We start from the raw sequence: 18,725 nt of genomic DNA, 5'->3' as shown, positions 1-18,725 counted from the left end.
CTGTTTTAAGTTCAGCAGCAGCTCTTGTTTGTTTGTTTATTTTTTCGTTTGGTTTGGAGTAGAGCTAGAAGATAGAATTTATCTCTGGGTTAAAGATTGAGCTTTTGTTAAAAACAAAACACACTTTACAGTGGGCTTTTGGAAAAGCAGACCAGGCCAGGTCCCAAGCGGCGTTGGGGACAGGACTCCTTGTTGGAGACGGGTCTGAGATGGGCAATGAGGGACAAAGGTGTCTTCCCTGTGACTGGGTCCAACAGGAGGCTTCGGACCTGGCCTCCGGGGGTGGGGTGTAGGAGTTGATCATCTCCTGTGCCACCCAGGGCAGGTAACACACGGCGTGGCAGCAAGCAGGGACAGCTGGGCATGGTGAGTTGGGAGCCTCCTTAGAGGTGGTAAGCTGGGAGACTCCATGTGTATCACGTCCAGTGTCCGGATGAAAGTGTCTTTTGCTGTGCTGTAAGGCCCCCCTGTAACCCCCCAGGGGCCAGGAAGGCTCTGTGGGGCATTACAGTGCAGCTGCCGAGCCCCGCGAGCCTTCCTTCAGGGCCAGAGCGGGAGCAGGCGTGGAGAACTGACTGCAGTGGAGGGTCAGCTGGGGGACCAGCTGCCCCTGGGACGGATTCATGGAGCTTGTCACCTTTCCTCAGGGGCTGGCAGAATTTGTCTGGGTGGGGAAGCCTGGGTGAAGGCGAGGTTTCCTTTGGTGGATTCGGTGAGGGCTGGGATGAATGCTAATTGGTTCTTAGGGGGAGTGTGACGTGTCTGGCTTGGAGGAGTGAGGAACATCTGGAGGACACAGAGATTCTGACTCTAACAAGGGGGACTTCAGAACTGCCCATATTGCAGAAAGACTTGTACATCCCTTTCATTTCCTGGAAAAGAATTTTCCAGGAAAAACACCAAGAGAAATACACTCATGCAGGCATGTTTATTGTCACTTGCAACCCCAGAGCAGCTTCTCCTAATTTTAGAGGGACTCATAATTTTTCCATAAATACACCCATCTGGAGACAGTTGTTAGGACTGAGGGGAGATGGGAGACAGAGGTGGGGAGGCTGGAACAACCCCATTTGGTTCCCAATCCAGGATAAGGAAGATGGCAAGAAGGCCCATAAGTGGTCTGAGGACATCTGGGATTGGAGCAAAGCCAAGTTCACTGAAGCCCGTCCACTTTCTGGGCAGCAGGGGGCTCTGAGCAGGACGGCCAGGCTGAGAGCCACCCCAAACCCACAGTACAGAATCTGCACAATTTGCAGCAGGCTGTCCTCATTCTCAGAGCCCTCCGGCCATTCTCAGAGCAGCAATGAGAACAGGCCCCTCAGATCTCAGCGCCCAGCAGTGGAGAGCCCAGTTAAGAGTTTTATAACAATTCATGAATTCGTTGCGCAACCAGGGCATCTGAGGAAAGCAGATTTGCAAGAAAGCATCTGGTACAATAAAAAGTGGAGGTCCATTCCCACCCCATCTCCTCCCAGTAGCCCTAGATCTGCTGCCCTGTGAGCCCTCCTTGAACGGCAGCCACATCCTATCCCTCTCTTTCCCAGAACCCAGGTCCTGAGAGAAGATACGCTCCTTGCGTTTCAGCTTCCCAGGAACCCAGGCATCCCCGGTTGCTCTTGGAGAAGCCAGTAGGGCTGGCCTCTGGACTGGGTGGGATGACCCACCAGCCCTCACCACACAGCCCCGCTGTGGTTCCCTGGGAGCTCCTCCAAGACTCGCCGAGGGCTGTAGTACAGGCACCTGGCTCTCAGGTGTGGGGCACAAGTCACCTTGTAATATAAACGCCAGAGTCTCTTCTTTGAGGTAGCAGGTATCTTTGACCTCTAACTTCTGCGCCGTAAGTTTTCGGTCACAAGAGCTGAGTTGGTTGTCATCCCAGCCGGAGTCCAGGTCCCAGAACTGCACCCTCAGTCTCCAACCCCCATGGCCAGGAGCACGTCCTTGAAGTCCAGCCGTGTCATCCACCTGGGATTGTTATTGTTCCACACTGTGCCCCGCCTCAGCCACCAAAGAAAACCTTCACATAGGCCTCCATGGCAGTGGTTAGGTCTCCCTACAGATCTGTCACCCAGAAGTTCATAACCTCCAGCTGGGCCAGGCCCTTCTGCTGGGGACAGCGGTCCTGGTTGGTGACCACTGAGCCATGGCACACACACTGGCAGGGATCGTGGGGGCTCTTCTGCTGCCCTGGAGGACAGAGCCGGTGGCAGTCCCTCCAGCAGCCAGAAAAGTCTTCTTGGAAGAGGCGACATTTAAGATGGGTATTGACGAGCCTGTGGCTTTGATTTTGTTTAATTTTCCCCTCTGATTATCAAAGCAATATTCATATTGAGAGTTTGGAAGAGTTATTTTGACAACGTATTAAATGCACTTTCAGTAGAATTCTCCATCGTTCTCACCAACCACATCACCGACCTTCCTCTTGGCAAACTAGCAATGCTCCATCCATCCTGCCCCAGGCGGGGCTTCGCGTGGCATTCCCAGTGGTTTCTGCTCATGCCAATGTTTCCATTTCTATGCTTCTCATTGCAAACAGAACATTGCTACTCCTTCCCCCTTACCAACGTTACCTCCTCTGGACCTTTCCCAACCCAGCAGGCCTCCCCTCTGTGCCCACTCACCTGTGGAAGCGACATTCCACCAAGTTTGTGCTGAAGCTGTACTGGTCCTGGAACATCTTCTGGGCCACGAAATTGACTGCTTTGGGGTGGGAGCCTGCCACGGCCATGGTCATGTTGATCCCCAGCACGGGGGCTGTGTCCAGCCCAACCCACCAATCATTGTGGATGCTATCGACCAGATCCTGGGTTCCTTCCTTGGGAGAGCTGGATTTGGCCCTGGCTACATAATGCTGGCAGCCAGAGCCCTGGGGCGTGCCAGTCGGTGAGCGCCAGGGGCAGGAGCTGGAGAGTGCCCCGCTGCAGGACGTTGTGGCAGAGGGTGCAGGAAGCGCTGTGTGTCTACCAGGAAGGAGTCCAAGTGCAGGAGGCTGGTCATATCCACACACTCCCCTGCCAGCCACAAGCCGGGCACAGACCAGGGGATGTGCTGGCACTTGGAGCACGGCTGTGTGTCAGGAGACGGCTGCGGGCATCAGCAGCAGCAGGTGGAGGGTGCCTGGGAAGAGCATGTGGGCAGCTGCAGAGCTGGAGCTGGGAAGACAGGGCTCTAGCTCTGTAGAGCTGAGCCCGAGAAGGGGGCGTAAGAGACAGGTGTCTGCAGCATCTCAGCTCCTTCCCTCCTCTCAATCTCTCCACACACCTCTGCTGACTCAGCCACACCCAGCCCCAGTTCTAGCACCTCCACCTCCGGCACAGGCAGGTCTCCCTGGCAACCGTGGAGCTAGTGTGAGGTGCAGAGCAGGAGCTGAGAATTGCTCCTCCAGGAGCCCTCTGGAAGGAACTAGGCCCCATTCTGAAGCCAATGGGTCTTGGTCACAATACATGACCAACAATCCCAGTTGGCCCAGGAGACGGACTTTTAATGCTAAAACTGGAAAAGTCCTGGACAAACCAGGATGAGTTGGTCACCCTACTCAATGCTTCCAGCCAATGCTTAATCTGATCTGAAAAATAGGACAGAGGCCCTCTAGATCCTGCAGACCCCCTGGCTCTGTCCCCGCTGTGGCCCCTACATCTCTGGGATCTTGGGTGCTCTGCTAAATGGGTTCAGTTCTGGCTCTGTGACCATAGGCCACAGACTCCATTTCCACATCTATAAACAGCAGAATTAATACCCACCTGCCCAGAAAATCACACAGGGTCACTGTGAATGTGGAAGGACCTAGTGGGGACCTTTGAAAGGTGGCTTCTGGTGTTATGGTCATCTTCACCCTCTGCTCTCATTCCAGAGGGAGCTTAGAAAGCTGAGCCCAGCCTGAGATCACCAGGGTCCTCACCCTGCTGCAGCTCTATTTATGCACTCTTCTTCCTGGACTTTCTTAGGGGAGCACATTTGTGGGCCATTTAACCATGGCCAGCGTCGCGTCTCTCACCTGCATGGCTTTGTACGGTTTACAGAGGGCTTTCATACCACCCACGATCCCCTTTGGTAACTTCTCAACTTTTCATTTACAGAGCATGGAACCTACCAAAGCCCCCAGACCTGATGCCGGAGTATTTTTTAATCCTCATTTAGAGCAATAATACTAAATGCCGTCAGAATAACAGCGGACATTTGCTGGGTCCTTATGATGTGCCAGGCACTCTGCTAAGGACTTTGCATACAGTAACCCTCACCACAGCCTGATAAACCAGCTCTGTGATTTTCCTACTTTACAGATGGGGAAACTGAGGCTCAGGGGGGGTTAAGAAACATTCCCTAAGGCACAGAGCTGGTAAGTGGCAGGCCAGAATTGCTTACTTGCCTTAAGCCCTTCTGGACCTGCATCTGACAGGGACAAACCAGGGGCAGCGTGTGGACTCCCCCTGCCAAGGTATCTAATGCCCGAGTGGGGGGTATCAGGCTTCTGAGGTTGGAGAGGAGATGGAAAGAAGGAGGTGGAGTGGGTGGACTGGGCACCCCCAGTTGGTGTGGGTGCCCTGGACAGGATGTGGGGAACCGGGTTGGAATATCGGAGCTTATGTTCTCCTGCAGTGTGGCCTCAGCCAGTTCACCTCCACTCTCTGCCTTCAGTTTTCCCACCAGAAAAATTGTTGGGATGCTCGTGGTCATCGTTCATGTTCCTTCTGCTCCACAATAGCTCAGCACTTGCCATGGATTATGGGATTAATCTTCACAAGATCCCTCGTGGGTAGGTACCCTTCTTTTAATTTTACAGGGAAGGAAAATGAGACCCTTGAGAGGTGAGTGACTGGTACCAGTCACCTGGGTGGGTGGTTAGTGGTGGCACCGGGCTTGAACCTGGGCCAGTCTGGTTCCAGAGCCCAAGGCCTTAACCTCTGGGCTGAATTTGTGGAGCCCTCAGTTTCCTACCAGCTGGATGAGATCTGGGTTCCCCTGGGGCCCTCTCTCTTGCTAGAGTCGGGGAAGTAACATGGATCAAGTGGGAAAGGAAGTCCCAAGAGTAGGGGTTCTCTGTGGGTGCTCATGAACAGCATCACCTAAGTCATAGGCTGCACCCCAAGAGGCCCCCCTTATCAGTTTGATGTTTGGCTTTCCTAGAAGGGCTTCCTTCCCTCTCCTGGACCCCAGGTACGTGGCTCCCCCGCCAGGCCTCACCTGGATTGTTTCGGATCCTGCTTCCAGATGCTCTAGTCCAAGGCGAGGCTCAGCCAAGGGAAGAGAAGGATGTGGCTCACAGCTTGCCCTTGTACTACTTGGCTTCTCTCAGCTCAGCTGCAGGCTCCTATCGCCTCCGCAGTATCTATTGGGAGACAATTCCTATGGGTCTCTGTATGTCTCCTTACAGCTTTTGTTCTGGACTATCTTTTTGAGGACTTTTGCACAGCAAATGGCCCTGGAAGATAAAGATCTTGTCTCTCTCCAGGGCAGAGGGCAGAGTTGTTTGCTGTCCCCTCAGGGCAATGATTGGGTGGGTTTGCTAGCAGCCCAGAGTTCTTTAGCTGCGACACAGACCCACTATGGGCACAGCATCCACCTGGGCCGCCTCCAACTTGGCCCTATAGGATTTGGGGGCAAGGGAACATGAGGCTCATGCCTCATGCCATGAGCAGTAAAGTCCTTGGTCCCTGACTTAGGAATTTAATGTCTTCAGCCAGGAAGCTGTGGATTAGCCCACAGGCAGGGTAACGTCTCAGATCCCTCACAGCTCTTTACAGTCTCAGTGACAAGGATGGGGGCTGATGGAGACACGGCTTTCCGAAAGAGGAAAGGACAAGTGCTCCATGGATGCCACGGTGGGGGCTACAAGAGGGGATGTGGTAACAAATGCTCTCACTCAAGTGGTGGGGGAGGGCTGGGGAGTAAGGGTCCCTCACTGTCCTTCCTGTTAATGAAGCTGTGGGGTGGGAGGTAGGAAGGAAACAAGCTGCCGAATGTCACCTTGTCTGCTGTTGACACTCCTGCAGCCAGGAGGAGGCAGGGCCAAGGAGTCCCCAGAGCTGATGGACAGCTTGGGTTGGATCCAGTTGGAGCCCAGGCTGCTACAGGGCTGCTGGAAACCCAAGCACCGGATGGACTGCAGCTATTGACAATTCTGCAGGTGACTGATAAACCCATCTGGCCCTCAAAGCTAGTCTGTGTCTTGTGTTTGGCTTTCTGGGCCATTTGTGCTTTGACAAGGGTGCACCTTCCACAAGCCAACCCCGGGGACTGATGGAGGGCTCTACCTCCCTCCTCCCCGTGGCGCTCACACCTCAGTAAGGCAGTGAGGTCATTGGATGTGGCCACCTCCAGAGAGGGCTCATCCCCTCTCAGCTGCTCTCTGGGCCACGGGGCTGGAGAGGTATGTGGACCTATTTTGAACTTTCATGGAGGTCAGTCACTCCCAAGTGGCAGGAAGCTTCCCCTTGGCCAGCTGGAGTGGACTCAGGGAAGCACACAGCTCGGGACCCCTGGTTTGCAGCTTGTAACATGCAATCTAGAGTCTTTTTTTAGGTTCTGCCGGATTTGGGTCTTCACACTGTACTTTAATTCTCTGTGCACTTTGTTCTCTCCGTGACCTCGTCTTCCCGCAGCTCTCTACCCTTCTGCCCAAGGCTTAGCTCCACTGGCCCTAAGTAGCCATTCGATGACTGGGAAGGATTTCTAACCCCGTTCCCACCCCACAAACCAGCTTCCCAGCGCTGACTTGGCTAATTGGTCTGGGGGCCTTGCCATAAAACATATCCTGGAGGCCGTGGAGCACGAATGTGGGGTGGCTGTAGGGCCTGGCTGACCTCAGCTGCTTGGAGTTATAAAAAGAACAGAAGTGCCTGTAGTGGGTGGGTGACTAATGTTGACCACTGGGGGTGTCACCATCAGCTGTTGGGTGAGATGATGTATTTCTAGCCTCACTCAGTTCCCAAGGTCTGAGTATCCCTGGAGGCTGATATCATTTCTCACCTTCTGGTCAGGGCTGGAGGAACCATTTCTACTGAGAGTACAGGGCACAGGACTTAATCAGTGGCCCACAGTCTCCTGAGAGCTGGCTGTGGGTCTAGCCCAGTTCTATGCACTGGGGGGAGCCACGTGCTATGAGGAACCATTATGAAGCTAACAACTTGGTGAGAAATAATGCACGTTCAGACCCTACGGTAGCACAGAGCGTGTGGATTTTGGAGTCTGAAGAGCTGACTTCAAGTCCCAACTCTGCCCCTTACTAGCCATGTGACCTTGGGCTGATTATTAACTTCTCTAGACCTCAGTTTGTCTCATCTGTAAATGGGGCCAATATCTACCCCACAGGGGTTGCGTGAATAAAGATAGTAAAATCAGATTTAACCTGACATTGGGTCCTAAGGGAAGGAGAAGTTATCCCTGGCTCTGTCGTGCTCAGAATATCCAGCCCCCCGGCTGAAGGCTGAGCTGACCGAGCCAGCCCTTAACAGTGGCCTGCACTACCCACACTTTGCTCCGCAAACATATCATTATTATTATTATGTTGATAAGAGAGGTTCTCTCCTTGGGGACCTATTGACTCAAGCCTGGGTCCATCAACCACGGTGGCGATGGTCCTCTTGGGCACGCTATTGGAGCTAGTGGGGTTTTCTTTGCATGCACCACCTTGCCAAATGGAGCCTGGCCTACAGCTCCCACACTGGTGCCATGTAGATATTTTCTATCCAAATCTAACCCCTAATCCACACACCCTTCATGGCAATGGGTTCACATTCTTGGAGGAATTGTTTAGTGCCCTGGAGAGAGCTGCTCACCATGTGTGGAGGGCTGAGGGGAGGGGACCTCAATGCTGTTCAGTGCAACACACATTCATTGAGCATCTACTGTGTGCCAAGCCCTGGTGAGACAAAACCTGGGCAAAGAATGGCCCCTGCCCTCAAGAAACTTATAAGAAATGCTTCATCGAGAAGTATGTATCTTTCTCCAGACCATAATAGAAATCTCCTAACGCTGCAGCAGGCTTAAGAAACCACGAATGGATCCAGCCCTGGTGGCTAGCGGTTAAGTTCGGCGCACTCCATTTCTGTGGCCCGGGTTTGGATCCCAGGTGCAGACATACACTGCTCATCAGCAGCCATGTTGTGGTGGTGACCCACATACAAAATAGAGGAAGACTGGCACAGATGTTAGCTCAGGGAAAATCTTCCTCAGGAAAAAAAAAAAGAAATCACAAATGATTAATTCATGCATTCATTCATTGATTCATCAAACATTTATAAAGCATCTACTACATTCCAGGCTGAATGTTAGACAGTAAGGTAAAGGGGAACATTTAGCTCACAGTTATTAAGCCAATGAATAATTTCATCCTGGGGAGTCCCTCAGACTTTGGTCCAAAGTACAGATGTGGAGCAGAAGTGGGAGAGATGGAATGATTTGCTAGAGGGAGAGTAGGGGTACTTCTGTGTCTGTTTTATGGAGGAGGTGACCACAAAAAGGCTTTGAAGGAAGAGTCATAGCTCTCCGGGTGGAGGCGTGGGGAGAAGGCACCCCAGGCTGGGAAATAGCCTGTGTAAAGGCCTGGGGGCTGAGTCATGGGCAGTCGGGCTCAGAGGCACTGCAGGGGTGATCTCATCCATCCGCTCCTGGTGCAGAGGGGGAAGGGACTGCCTGCAGCTGCCCAGCCAGGGAGCAGCAGACTTTTGACCAGCACCCTGGTGGCCTCCTAACTTCCCAGTGGAGGTTTTCCTCTGGCTGGGCAAATGCTAGACATCATGCAAAACGTCGTCTTCACCCCTTGAATCTCAAGCAGGTGCACGTTCAGGGCATCTGAATGTAGTTTAAAGCTTGCAGATGGAGAGCAGAGCTGGAGGGGAGGATGTTGACTGGGGTCTGTGCAGTGCTTTCCGCAGTGTCAGGTACAGAGTTGGTGCTCAATAAGTGTTTGTAACCTTCTCCATGCTGGAGGGTGGGTAAAGGCCTCTCTCTCTTTTGGAGGACACGCGGATGACAGTTTTCGACACATGGCAGTTCAAAGCTGGGGCTTGTGAAAGCTCTGCGTGGATGGAAGGCAAAAATGTCACAGGCAAAGCGTGTGTGTCTGTGTCACCCCCACTTTGCAAAGGGGCAGGTCATCTGGAAATGAGCAAATGGAGATTCACCTCCAAACAGTCTGCCCTCTGAGTGGGCGCGGAGAGCGAGGCCCTCCCAGTCACTTAGAGTGTTCCATTTCACGGGGCTAAGAAGGAAGCAGAAATGCCAATAATATGCCTTTTCTGGCCCTGGCTCTTAAGGAGCTTCCAGATATATGGTCAATGTTGTGTGTGTCCATTCTTGATGGGAGATTGATATTTCCATTCTCATTTTCCAGATTTAGAAATCTGAGGCTCAAAGAGGGGCCGTAGCCCAGGGTAACCTAGCGGAGCAAAGTTGGCCTTGGGTGATGAGAGGAAAGTTGCCACCGCTATGGGGTCATTTCAGAGACTCTGTTCTACCACCAGACTGCTACCCCATTATGTTGAAAATGTATAGAAATAGAACAGTATTCTCTGTCCTTCTGAAATACGTCAAATATATCTATTAAGATATGCATCTTTATCTTATATTTTATACTGATATATAATTTTTATTTATATATAATTATAAATATATTGTATAGTTATTAAATTAGATATTAAATCTATAATTATACATTTTATATATCATAGTATATAACATAATATTTTATATTTATTGAATATAATATATAAATTATGTATTAAAATGTAGATTATATCATATAAAATATAATATAAAGATATATCTTGATATATATATATTTGATGTATTTCAAAAAGACAGAGAATACTATTATAAGCACCTCTCCCACTATATTATTACTAATGCTTTCACCCCTTTGGGCTCTAAATACCCAAGTACACAACCGTGGTTGACTCTAGTGCCTCAGTGTGAGTGAGGAATTTGAGAGCACATTTTATATCTCACTAGCTTTCTAAATCCTAATGCTGCTCCTGCCCCCTCATAGAAGCTTCCAGTGGCTGCCGAGAGCCCTCTGGATGGGCCAGACCCCTTAACATGGCCTTTCATTCCCTACGATGTTGGATCCCTGCCCACTTTTCCCCACCAGCCCCTGGGCACTTCCTCCAGGAAGCATTTGCCGACTGCTCAAACACGAGTTTGACACCCTCTGTGTGTGCCCACCCCCATGCTGCAGGTCACCCCCGCCCTGGAATGCCTCACCCCTTGTCTGTGACCCTCGATAGATGGTGAGTTCAGAACACATGGACTAGTCTGCCATGGTCACCTCTGGACCCCTGGTGTCCAGCACAGAGCTGGGAGAGGGGATGTGCCCAAGGGTTTGTTAGGTGTTGACCAGGAGCTGGAAGATGGAGCAGGGAGAATCTGTGTCCTGGGGGATGAGGGGGGCGCCCCGACCAGTTAGAGCCAGCATTTTGCTGTGTTGGCCCACTTTGGAAGGTTGGAATCATCCTTGGTTTTCCACCTAGCAACCATTCACTGCCCTCTCCCTTTTCTGATAGAAAACCAATTTTGTTCATCTTCTCATGAGCAGCCACGTGCTTCCGGGGAAGGACTCAGTCCTCATCAGGGACCGGCTAAGAACCAACAGGCTGAGGGTAATTCTGGACACTGAGACTTGAGGAAAATTGCTGCAAGGGGGCCTCTGGAAGCCTCTCCCTTGTTCTTCCAAAGGGGCACAAGAATGTGCAGAGTTCTGTACGACAAATGATCCGGTTTCGTCAACCAAAAAACAGAGGAAAAACAAGAAGGGAAACTGTTTAGATCAGGGGTCGGCAAACTTTTTCTGTAAAAGCCAAGTAATAAATATTTTAGGCTTTGTGGGCCGTACTGTCTCTGTAGAAACTACTCCACTTGCCTTTGCAGCATGAAATGAACCGAAGACTATGTAAACAAGTGGAGGATGCTGGGCGCATTGACGGAAACAGGCAGCGGGCTGGATTTGGTCCCAGGTGTAATTTGCCCACCCGAGGTTTAGATTAAAAGGGACTTCTGAGGCACATCAGCCACACGTGATGTGTGGACTTTGTTTGGATCCTGATTTGAACAAACTAAGTCTTAGAAGCAAAACTAAACCAAACAAAAATTTTTGTGACGGAGAAATTTAAACAATGATGGGATATAGGATGATTTTAAGGAATTATGGTTAATTTTGCTGGGGAGGGGGGCCAAAGACATTATGGTTTTTGTTGTCGATGTTTTGTTTTTGTTTTTAAAGAAGAGAGAGTCTTTATCTATTAGCTACTGATACTGAATGGGAGATGATGTGTGAGATTTGCTTTAAAATAACCTAGGATGTTGGGGGGAGGGGCTCAAAACGAAACGAGACTGCCCATGTGCTGATAATGACTGAAGTTGGGTTATGGGTAAATGAGGTGGAATCTTTCTACTATTTTGTCTTCTTTTGTGTATGTTCGAAAATTTGCATAATAAAATCTTTAAAAAGAGGGGACAAGAAAGAATTCCCTCTTCCATTGCCTCTGGTCACCATTGCATCTGGTGAACATATGTTACCTGGAGCTAATGCAGCCATTTTGTGACTAAGAGGGGACAAGCCTGAGGACAAGACTAACTACCAAGCATGGCAGAGTGGAACGAGGAAGGAACTGGGAGTGCTGGATGATTCTGTTGGGCTGCCAAATTAACCAGACTGGAACAGGCCGGCTTCAGTATTCCATATTATGTGGGGTAATAAATTAAACCATACCTAAATTTTTTGTTTTTTTTTGGTTACATGTAACCCAACTGATCTAGAGAAAGGAACAGAATGGAGGCCTGGCCCGTCTTTGCTGCAGGATGCCACCCAGGGCATCTAAGAGCACACCAAGATTAGAAGAAAGGCTTGTGAGAAATGGGTCCTTGCTAAATCTCTCTGAGTTTTTTCACACCCGAGGGGCTCCAGGGAAGGGGAGAAGTCTCTGTTTTCTGCCTTACCTCTCTTGAGCTGCCAAGGGCTGATGCCAGGGGCTGCAGTGGACTGGGTAAGAAGGATGGCAGTGTTGTGATCATACACCTACAGTTTTGGGAAAGGAAATGGCAGAAACAGAGTTCCGGAAGGACAGCTGGCCCTTCTGGCATCCCTCCTTACAAGGACAAGGAGGCCTCCTCTCCCTGAACCCCTCAACATGCAGTAACCACAGCCATACAACGTCTACACACAGGGCACAAATAGCGTTGTTTCTAACTGATCTCATGGCTCAGCCGGCCTCGGGGGTATCAGCTGTTCCGTAATGCATGACAAATCGCTGTGGTTAACTTAACCCGTCTGGGTCTCCTAGATACCATCATTAGACACTTGCCAAAAAATGTGCAGAGGGAATGCTGGGGAAAAAGGAGAAGGGTGGTGTGGAGAAGGGCCACAAGGCATGGCCTCTGGTTCATCCAGACACTCCTGGAGCTCTGCCCAGACTCAGAGTTCAGATAGGCAGGAGCCCAGGCTTTGGAGCCTGGGACAGGGGGTGAGGGTGGCAGCCTTTAATTCGGAGCAGGTCACAGATCCTTTGTGAGTTTGTTCTCAGTCCTAATTTGGCCCCAACTTTCAAAGCTTTGCTTAGAACAGTGATTCTAAAATTTGAGCATGCATTAGAATGCCCTGGAGAGCTTGTTAAAACACAGATTGCTGGGCCCCAACCCTGAGTTTCTGATTGAGAAGGTCTGGGGTGGGGCCTGAGAATGTGCATTTATAACAAACACCCAAGTGATACTGATTCTGCTGGTCTGGGGGACCCCGATTCGAGAACTACTGGCCTACCACTTTTTAGCAGGACTGTGGCTCTCAGGTCACAGGAGGAAGAGACCTAAACTCTTCTTCTTCCCTTTGGGCTGAGGTGGGAACCAATGATGAATGGCCCAAGGGCCGTGGTCCTGGGCGGGAGGAACCAAGGGTAGTGATGCGCTAAGATCACCTGACAGGAACCAGGAGACTTGGGGTGTGATCCTGCCCCTGAACAATTTCACTGTGTGGCCTCAGGGAAGTCACCTCTGCTCTCTGGGCCTCAGTTTACTCCTCTGGAAAATGAGCAGATGGCACTTTTCTGTATGTTATAGTTTTCACAACAAAAAAGTTTTAAAAATAAAAAAGGAAAACAAAATGAATTAGGTGACCTCTAAGAGGATGAGGGTGGGAAGATCTGGTGCAGACACCCTGGTATACTCAGAAGCTTGTGGGTTGGAATCTGAATGGGTGTGAATATGACTCTGATGTTTACCAGCTTCGAGTGCTGGGGCAAATCGCCTACACTTGCAGGGCCTGTAAGCGGGGAGAAGGGTACCGACTTGCAAGATGGTGTGGGAACTGAGGCAAGTATGGAGAGTGCCTGGGCAACAAGTTACAGTTATGATGATCACTTTTGTTATTTCTGATATCTTTCCAAGGCTTGGGGGAACAGAAAGGCAACTCTTCTCCTCCATCCCTGGCCGACTGTGGAGGCTGGTGACCTTCATGTTGATGGTGGAATCAGAACTTGCAAGTGTGTGTCTCAAATTTTCCCCTGGAATGATTATTCTGGGAAATGCTTAACTCCCCAAATTTTCCATGAACTGGTCCTTCTCCAAATCCCATTCATTTGATTATTAATTTAATATTTATTGAGGGCCCACTGGATGCCAAACACAAGACAGGCACTGGGGATACAATGAGGAAAAAAGGTCCAGACAAGGTCCCTGCTCCCTGTGGAACTCATGGTGTAGCGGGGAAGCAGATGTTAATTTGCAAATCTCACAGAATCAGGTGAAACTCAACAGTGAGAAGCGCTGTGAAGGGTCAGAGACAGTGCAACAACAGGTGGATTTGACCTAGTTGGGGGTCTGGGACAGGCTTCAGGAAGGGATGACTGCAAGGATGTCTAAGAGGTGAGCAGGGATTGACTGGGTGAAGAAGGAGGACAGAGCATTCAGAGCAGAGGGAACAGCCTGTGCAAAGGCCCTGAGGCCAGATGAGCATGGCGTACAAGGAGCTAGGCTGGAGGGCTGTGTGTGGGGGATATGGAGGCAGGAGAGTTGGTATGACCACCCCATGCAGAGCTTCATAGGCTGAGTTAGGGAGTCTGGTCTTTACTGGAGGTTTTATAGGGGAGGCGTGCTTGATCTGAGGTGTGCTTCAAATACCTCCTCTGGATGTAGTTAGAGAAGAGGTTTCAGGGGCCAGAGAGGAGCGAGGAGATGTTAGGACAAACTTAGGGCAGTGTCCAGGGATGCTCGTGGCCTGGATGGGAAAGGGGAGTCCGTCTGAGACAGAAGGAAGTAGCTATACTTGGGGGGTCCTTTGGAGTAGACTCCATGGGGCTTGGAGGTGATCGATGTGGCGGGTGTGAGGTGACTAGGGTGGCTCTGGCTGTCTGGCTTCCTGACTGGGTGGATGGTAGTAGCTTTCGCTGAGCTGGGGTGGAATTCCCTTTCTCCCCTCCTGAGTGTGTCAGAACCCAACTGGTCAGTGGTCACACCAGGGGTTATAAGAAAGGGACCCTCTGTGTGTGTTTCAGGGTAACATGGAAAGTGTTTAGCACAGCAGCTGGTACTCCACAAATGACAGCCCCTACCGGGCCCCCTGAGCTGTGACAACACTGTGTCTCCTACCGCGTCACCCCCCCCCCGGGGGGCTCCTGGCCTCCTGCTGCAGGGACCTGTCTCAGGCTGACCCTCCTACTTTCTTGGGGACATCTGTGGCTTCCCCTGAGGTGGGGAGATTTTGTTGTCTCAACCTCAAACCACCTCCTGTTTGTCTTGGAAGGTGGAGCAAGGGAGGGGAAGAGCTGGTGTGGGGGGAGGCTGCGCTTCTGCCGCTGAGCGAGTGGGTTTTGAAACCAGGGGGTCTGGCCCTATTCTAAGCTAGCTGTGAGACCAGAGGCAAGTTCTTTCCCTCTCTAGACCTCAGTTTACCTAACTTGTAAAATGGCGTGGGGTACTAGACTGAAGACTGTCTCAGAGCACCTCTAGCTCCAACTCTGGTTTTGTCTATGCTCCAAGGAGAAGGGCGGAGGCTGGGACTACCTTCCTTCCCAGGGGGCGCTCACTCAAGGCAGGCTGGGCCCCCTCCATACCTGTGCTCAAGCCAGCCCCCACCAGGAGCACTTGCTCCTCTCCACCTCTCCTGTGGAAGGCTCAGCTCGGACCTATGTCTTCCGTGGAACATTCCCCTGAGCTCCTCTGCCTCTGAATCCCCATAGCCCTCACTGGGGGCCCTGATCCTTCATCCAGAGCACGTGTCTCTATCCCTGTCTTACCTAGTTTTCAGGCTTCCTTGTGCACCTGTCATGTCTCCCAACTGGTTGCTGATGGTGTGCAGTGCAAGCTGTTTGCATCTCCCCCTGCCCTGCCAGGGCCTTGGACCGAGAGAGTGCTAGATAAGTGCTGGAGGACTGTCAGCAAGAGAAACACCCAAGCTGTTCTCCCCTGTGCAGAATCCCAAGGCGAGAGACTGGGAACCCAGAACGTGCCTTCCTAGGAGGGTCCCAGCTGATGCCTGTAGGTTTCTTTGCTTTGGCCCTGTTCATCCCCAGAAACAGGGCCAGCCACCCAGCCATTTCCCCCACCTTCTGGCCCAGACTCTTAGCTATGCTCCCATGTCCGCTCTTCCTAACAAAGGCTTCCTCAGTAGAAAAGAGCTTGGACGCACAATACTTGCCAACAAAAGCAACCATTGTAGCCCCAGGGAAAGGCGGGGGTTAGAGAACCAGGGTGAGGCTCTGCTCTCTGCTGGCCAAGACTGGCTCCAGGGAAGGCCTCAGCCCACTGCTCATGAGTCAGGCTGCGGGGTCCCAGCATGGGTCCCTCTTGACTTACCAAGTCTAAGGCAGGAAGGATGGGGTGGAGTCCAGGGCCCCTGTGTTTTCTAGGCAAGCTTCTTTGCCAGAGCCCTGCAGCAGGGAGAAAATTAGCAATCACATGCCATGACTTGTCCCTTCTGTCCCCGCAGGGCCCCCACTCTGCAACTGGGAAAACTGAGACCCTGAGAATCATTTTATCCTGAGCTAATTCAGCGGGTTTGTGGAGGGCCGGAATGGAGACAGTTCCGGCCTGGCCATCTCACAGCCTCTCCTCCAAGTTGCCATGGACACACACATACCCCTCACATTCCTGCTCCATCAGCCCTCACACGCAAAACCACAGTCTGGCTCTTGACTTCACAGATCTTAAAGGACCAGAAAGAGGAGAAAGACAACTCTATTCTTCTTGAACTTAACACAGATCAGTTTGGTGGTGTCGTTTCCAAATAACTGGATGCTCTGATGTTGCTTGGAATGGAATACACTATGCATCTCCGCAAGAATCTAGGGTTTATGTCCGTGACTCCTGTGGTCCTCATGAGTCCCCTTTGACAGATGAGGTACGACAGCCCAAAGGGGGAAGTGACTTGCCCTTGTCACATGGCCTGTGCTTGGCAAAGTCCAGCCTAGAACTGTCTCCTGACTCCTAACCTTGTCTCTCTCTCCCACTCAGCACCAGCTCTGGGTTCTGATCCTGGCTCTGCTGCGAATGAGCTGTGTGGCCTGGGACGTATCACGTCAGCTCTCTGAACCTGCTTCATAAATGCACTGGCCCTTCAGAACCTCGATGTCATTTCGTTCATTCCACCAGCACTGCCTCTCAGGAGGCCCTGAGCCAGGTCCTGGGGCCATGAGGATGAAGATTCCAGCTCTCCGCCCACAGGGTAGAAACACATGCAGAGCCCAGCAAGGGTGCAGAATGGGAGACCTCACATGGGGAGAACAGGGCAGGATCCCAAGTCCTCTCTCAGGGGACCCAGGGATTCCCCAGAGAAGTCTGGTCAGAGAATTTCCATCCACAACTTGGCCTCCTTGTAAGAAAGCCCCACAACAAAATGTTTGAACTCAAAAGCAGAAAGATTAAGGGTCTTTATACACTTGACACAAAGATTCTTTATTTCACAGTGGAGAAAAAAAAAATCTCCTTTCTTCAGTTCTCACCTCTGGATTGCTTGAAATGCGGTTCACTTGCAAATTGTTAGGAGCACATTTATAGAGTAAAGCAGGAGCTGGGCTGCTTGCCCGGACTCCTGAACCTGTCTCAGCAACACTGCAGAACCAGCATCCACTCTCACCTCTCAGACTGGGTTTTCCCACTGTGGGCTGTGTAGCAGGTGCTGTTGGTGCCAGGACTGGAAGTAGAGGACAGTTATCATTTATCCAACACCTACTAAGTACTACCGTTAGCACCCATTTCACAGATGAGGAAACCGAGGCTCACAGCTAGGATTTCAATCAGGGCTGTCCCCTCGCTCGCTCAGCCCCACTCTTGACTAGGCCAGTCACTGCACTTGGGGGCCCAGGGAGCTGCAGTCTGCAAAATGGGTACATCCAAGGGGTCGAAGGTTAGTGGGGGCATCAAGACCATTACGAGAGAAGGAAGGAGACACTCTCTCTTGGGGGGTGGGGGACGGTGCTCCTAGCTTCCCCACCCAAATGCAGTCGGACATCTCTTCCGCCCAGAGGCTCTGGAGAGCCAGCCCTACGGTTGAGCAAGGGGAGCGGAGGCACCCAAAGAAGGCGGCTACGGGCCATCACTCCAAAGGAGCCGATGCGGCTGAGGGCACACGCGCCCAGGGCGCCTAGAGCCCCAGCTCTAGCTCCGCGTGGCACTTCCTACCCGACCCGGCCGCACGCGCTGCGCTCCCCAGCCCCGCGCCCCGCCCCCGGGCGCGCGGCGCCCCCCGCCCCGACCCCGCCCCGCCCCGCCAGAGTGCCCACCCCCGGCCCGCCCCGCCGCCCCCTCGCCGGGTTCCCGCCGCGTCCCGGAGCGTCACGGCGCGCGCGGACTGAGTGGCCGGCAGTTGGCACCGGCGGCGCTGGCGCGTTGGCCGCTCCGCTCTCCCGCCAGCAGCCTCGGGCGCTCCGAGCCCCGGCCTCCCGGGGGGCCGGGAGCGGGCGGGCAGGAGGCCGCGAGGCGGGAGGAGGCGTCGGCGGAGAAGGCGGAGGCCGGCCCTCGGGCAGCCCCGAGCGCGCCCCAGCTTAGCCCGCAGCCCGGAGCTCGGGGCTCGGGCGCCTGCCTGGCCCGCGTCCCCGCGCGGCCACATGGCTCCGCTACGCGCGCTGCTGTCCTGCCTGCTGTCCCTGCACTGTGCGCTCTGTGCCGCCGCGGGCAGCCGGACCCCAGGTGCGTGCAGGTCGGGCGCGTGGGGCCCGAGGGTGCCCGAGGAACCCAGCAGCTTTCGAGCGGGTGGGAGGCAGTGCGCGCCCTGGGGCTGAGCGCTCTTTTCTTTCCCTTGTGCCACCGACGCTGTCCCGCGATTTCTCTCTCTGCCACGAGATGTAGAGAGATCCCAGGAGAGGCTTTGGGGGTACGGAGCCTCTTCTTAGGGGTTGTGTGTCTGTCTCTGTCTCTGTTTCTCTCTCTCTCTCTGTCTCTCTCTCTTCTTTGTCTTTTTCAGCATCTTGTCTGTCTCCAACTTGTACGCGTGTGTGCACGTATGTATTTGTACATGTGTATTTCTGACTGTCACAGGCACAGAATCAGGCTGGCAGGTGGTTGCCGCACACCCCAGCGAACACCAGGCACTCACTCACACTTCTACCCAGAAACACACTTACGTCTCTCTCCCCCAGCATTCTCGCGCTCTGTGCAGACACCCTCACGTGCAGACCAGAGACACTCCACCCTCACCTTGCAGTGTGGGGTGCCTTCCTGGTGGCTCTGAGCGTGGGGAGGGGGCTCTGGTCATTTCCAGGCATATGGAAATGCTAGTCTGTGAGCTCTGTTCATGTACCAAAGCA

General features: G+C 52.6%; 1 protein-coding gene and 1 pseudogene across 3 annotated transcripts in view; one reads left to right on the top strand and one right to left on the bottom strand.

Moving 5' to 3' along the window:
- Positions 1-1,536: 1,536 nt before the first annotated feature.
- LOC147916821 (perforin-1-like) lies at positions 1,537-18,028 on the bottom strand (annotated as a pseudogene).
- ADAMTS14 (ADAM metallopeptidase with thrombospondin type 1 motif 14) overlaps positions 17,827-18,725 on the top strand; it is an 80,124-nt gene continuing 79,225 nt past the window's right edge. For 2 of the 3 annotated variants that reach the window (XM_004427020.3, XM_087432064.1), the window contains exon 1: positions 17,984-18,108. In XM_004427020.3, the coding sequence (XP_004427077.2) occupies positions 18,027-18,108 (82 nt within the window). In that variant the 5' untranslated portion in view covers positions 17,984-18,026. Of the gene's footprint in view, positions 18,109-18,725 lie in introns of all 3 variants that reach the window. The other variant, XM_087432065.1, reaches the window with a different exon arrangement.

The sequence above is a fragment of the Ceratotherium simum genome, chromosome 6 (genome assembly GCF_057802395.1).
Source record: "Ceratotherium simum simum isolate JZ-2026a chromosome 6, ASM5780239v1, whole genome shotgun sequence".
Classification (NCBI taxonomy): Eukaryota; Metazoa; Chordata; class Mammalia; order Perissodactyla; family Rhinocerotidae; genus Ceratotherium; species Ceratotherium simum.
The sequence above is the reverse complement of the archived record's forward strand: the minus strand, read 5'-3'. Positions and strand labels throughout refer to the sequence as shown.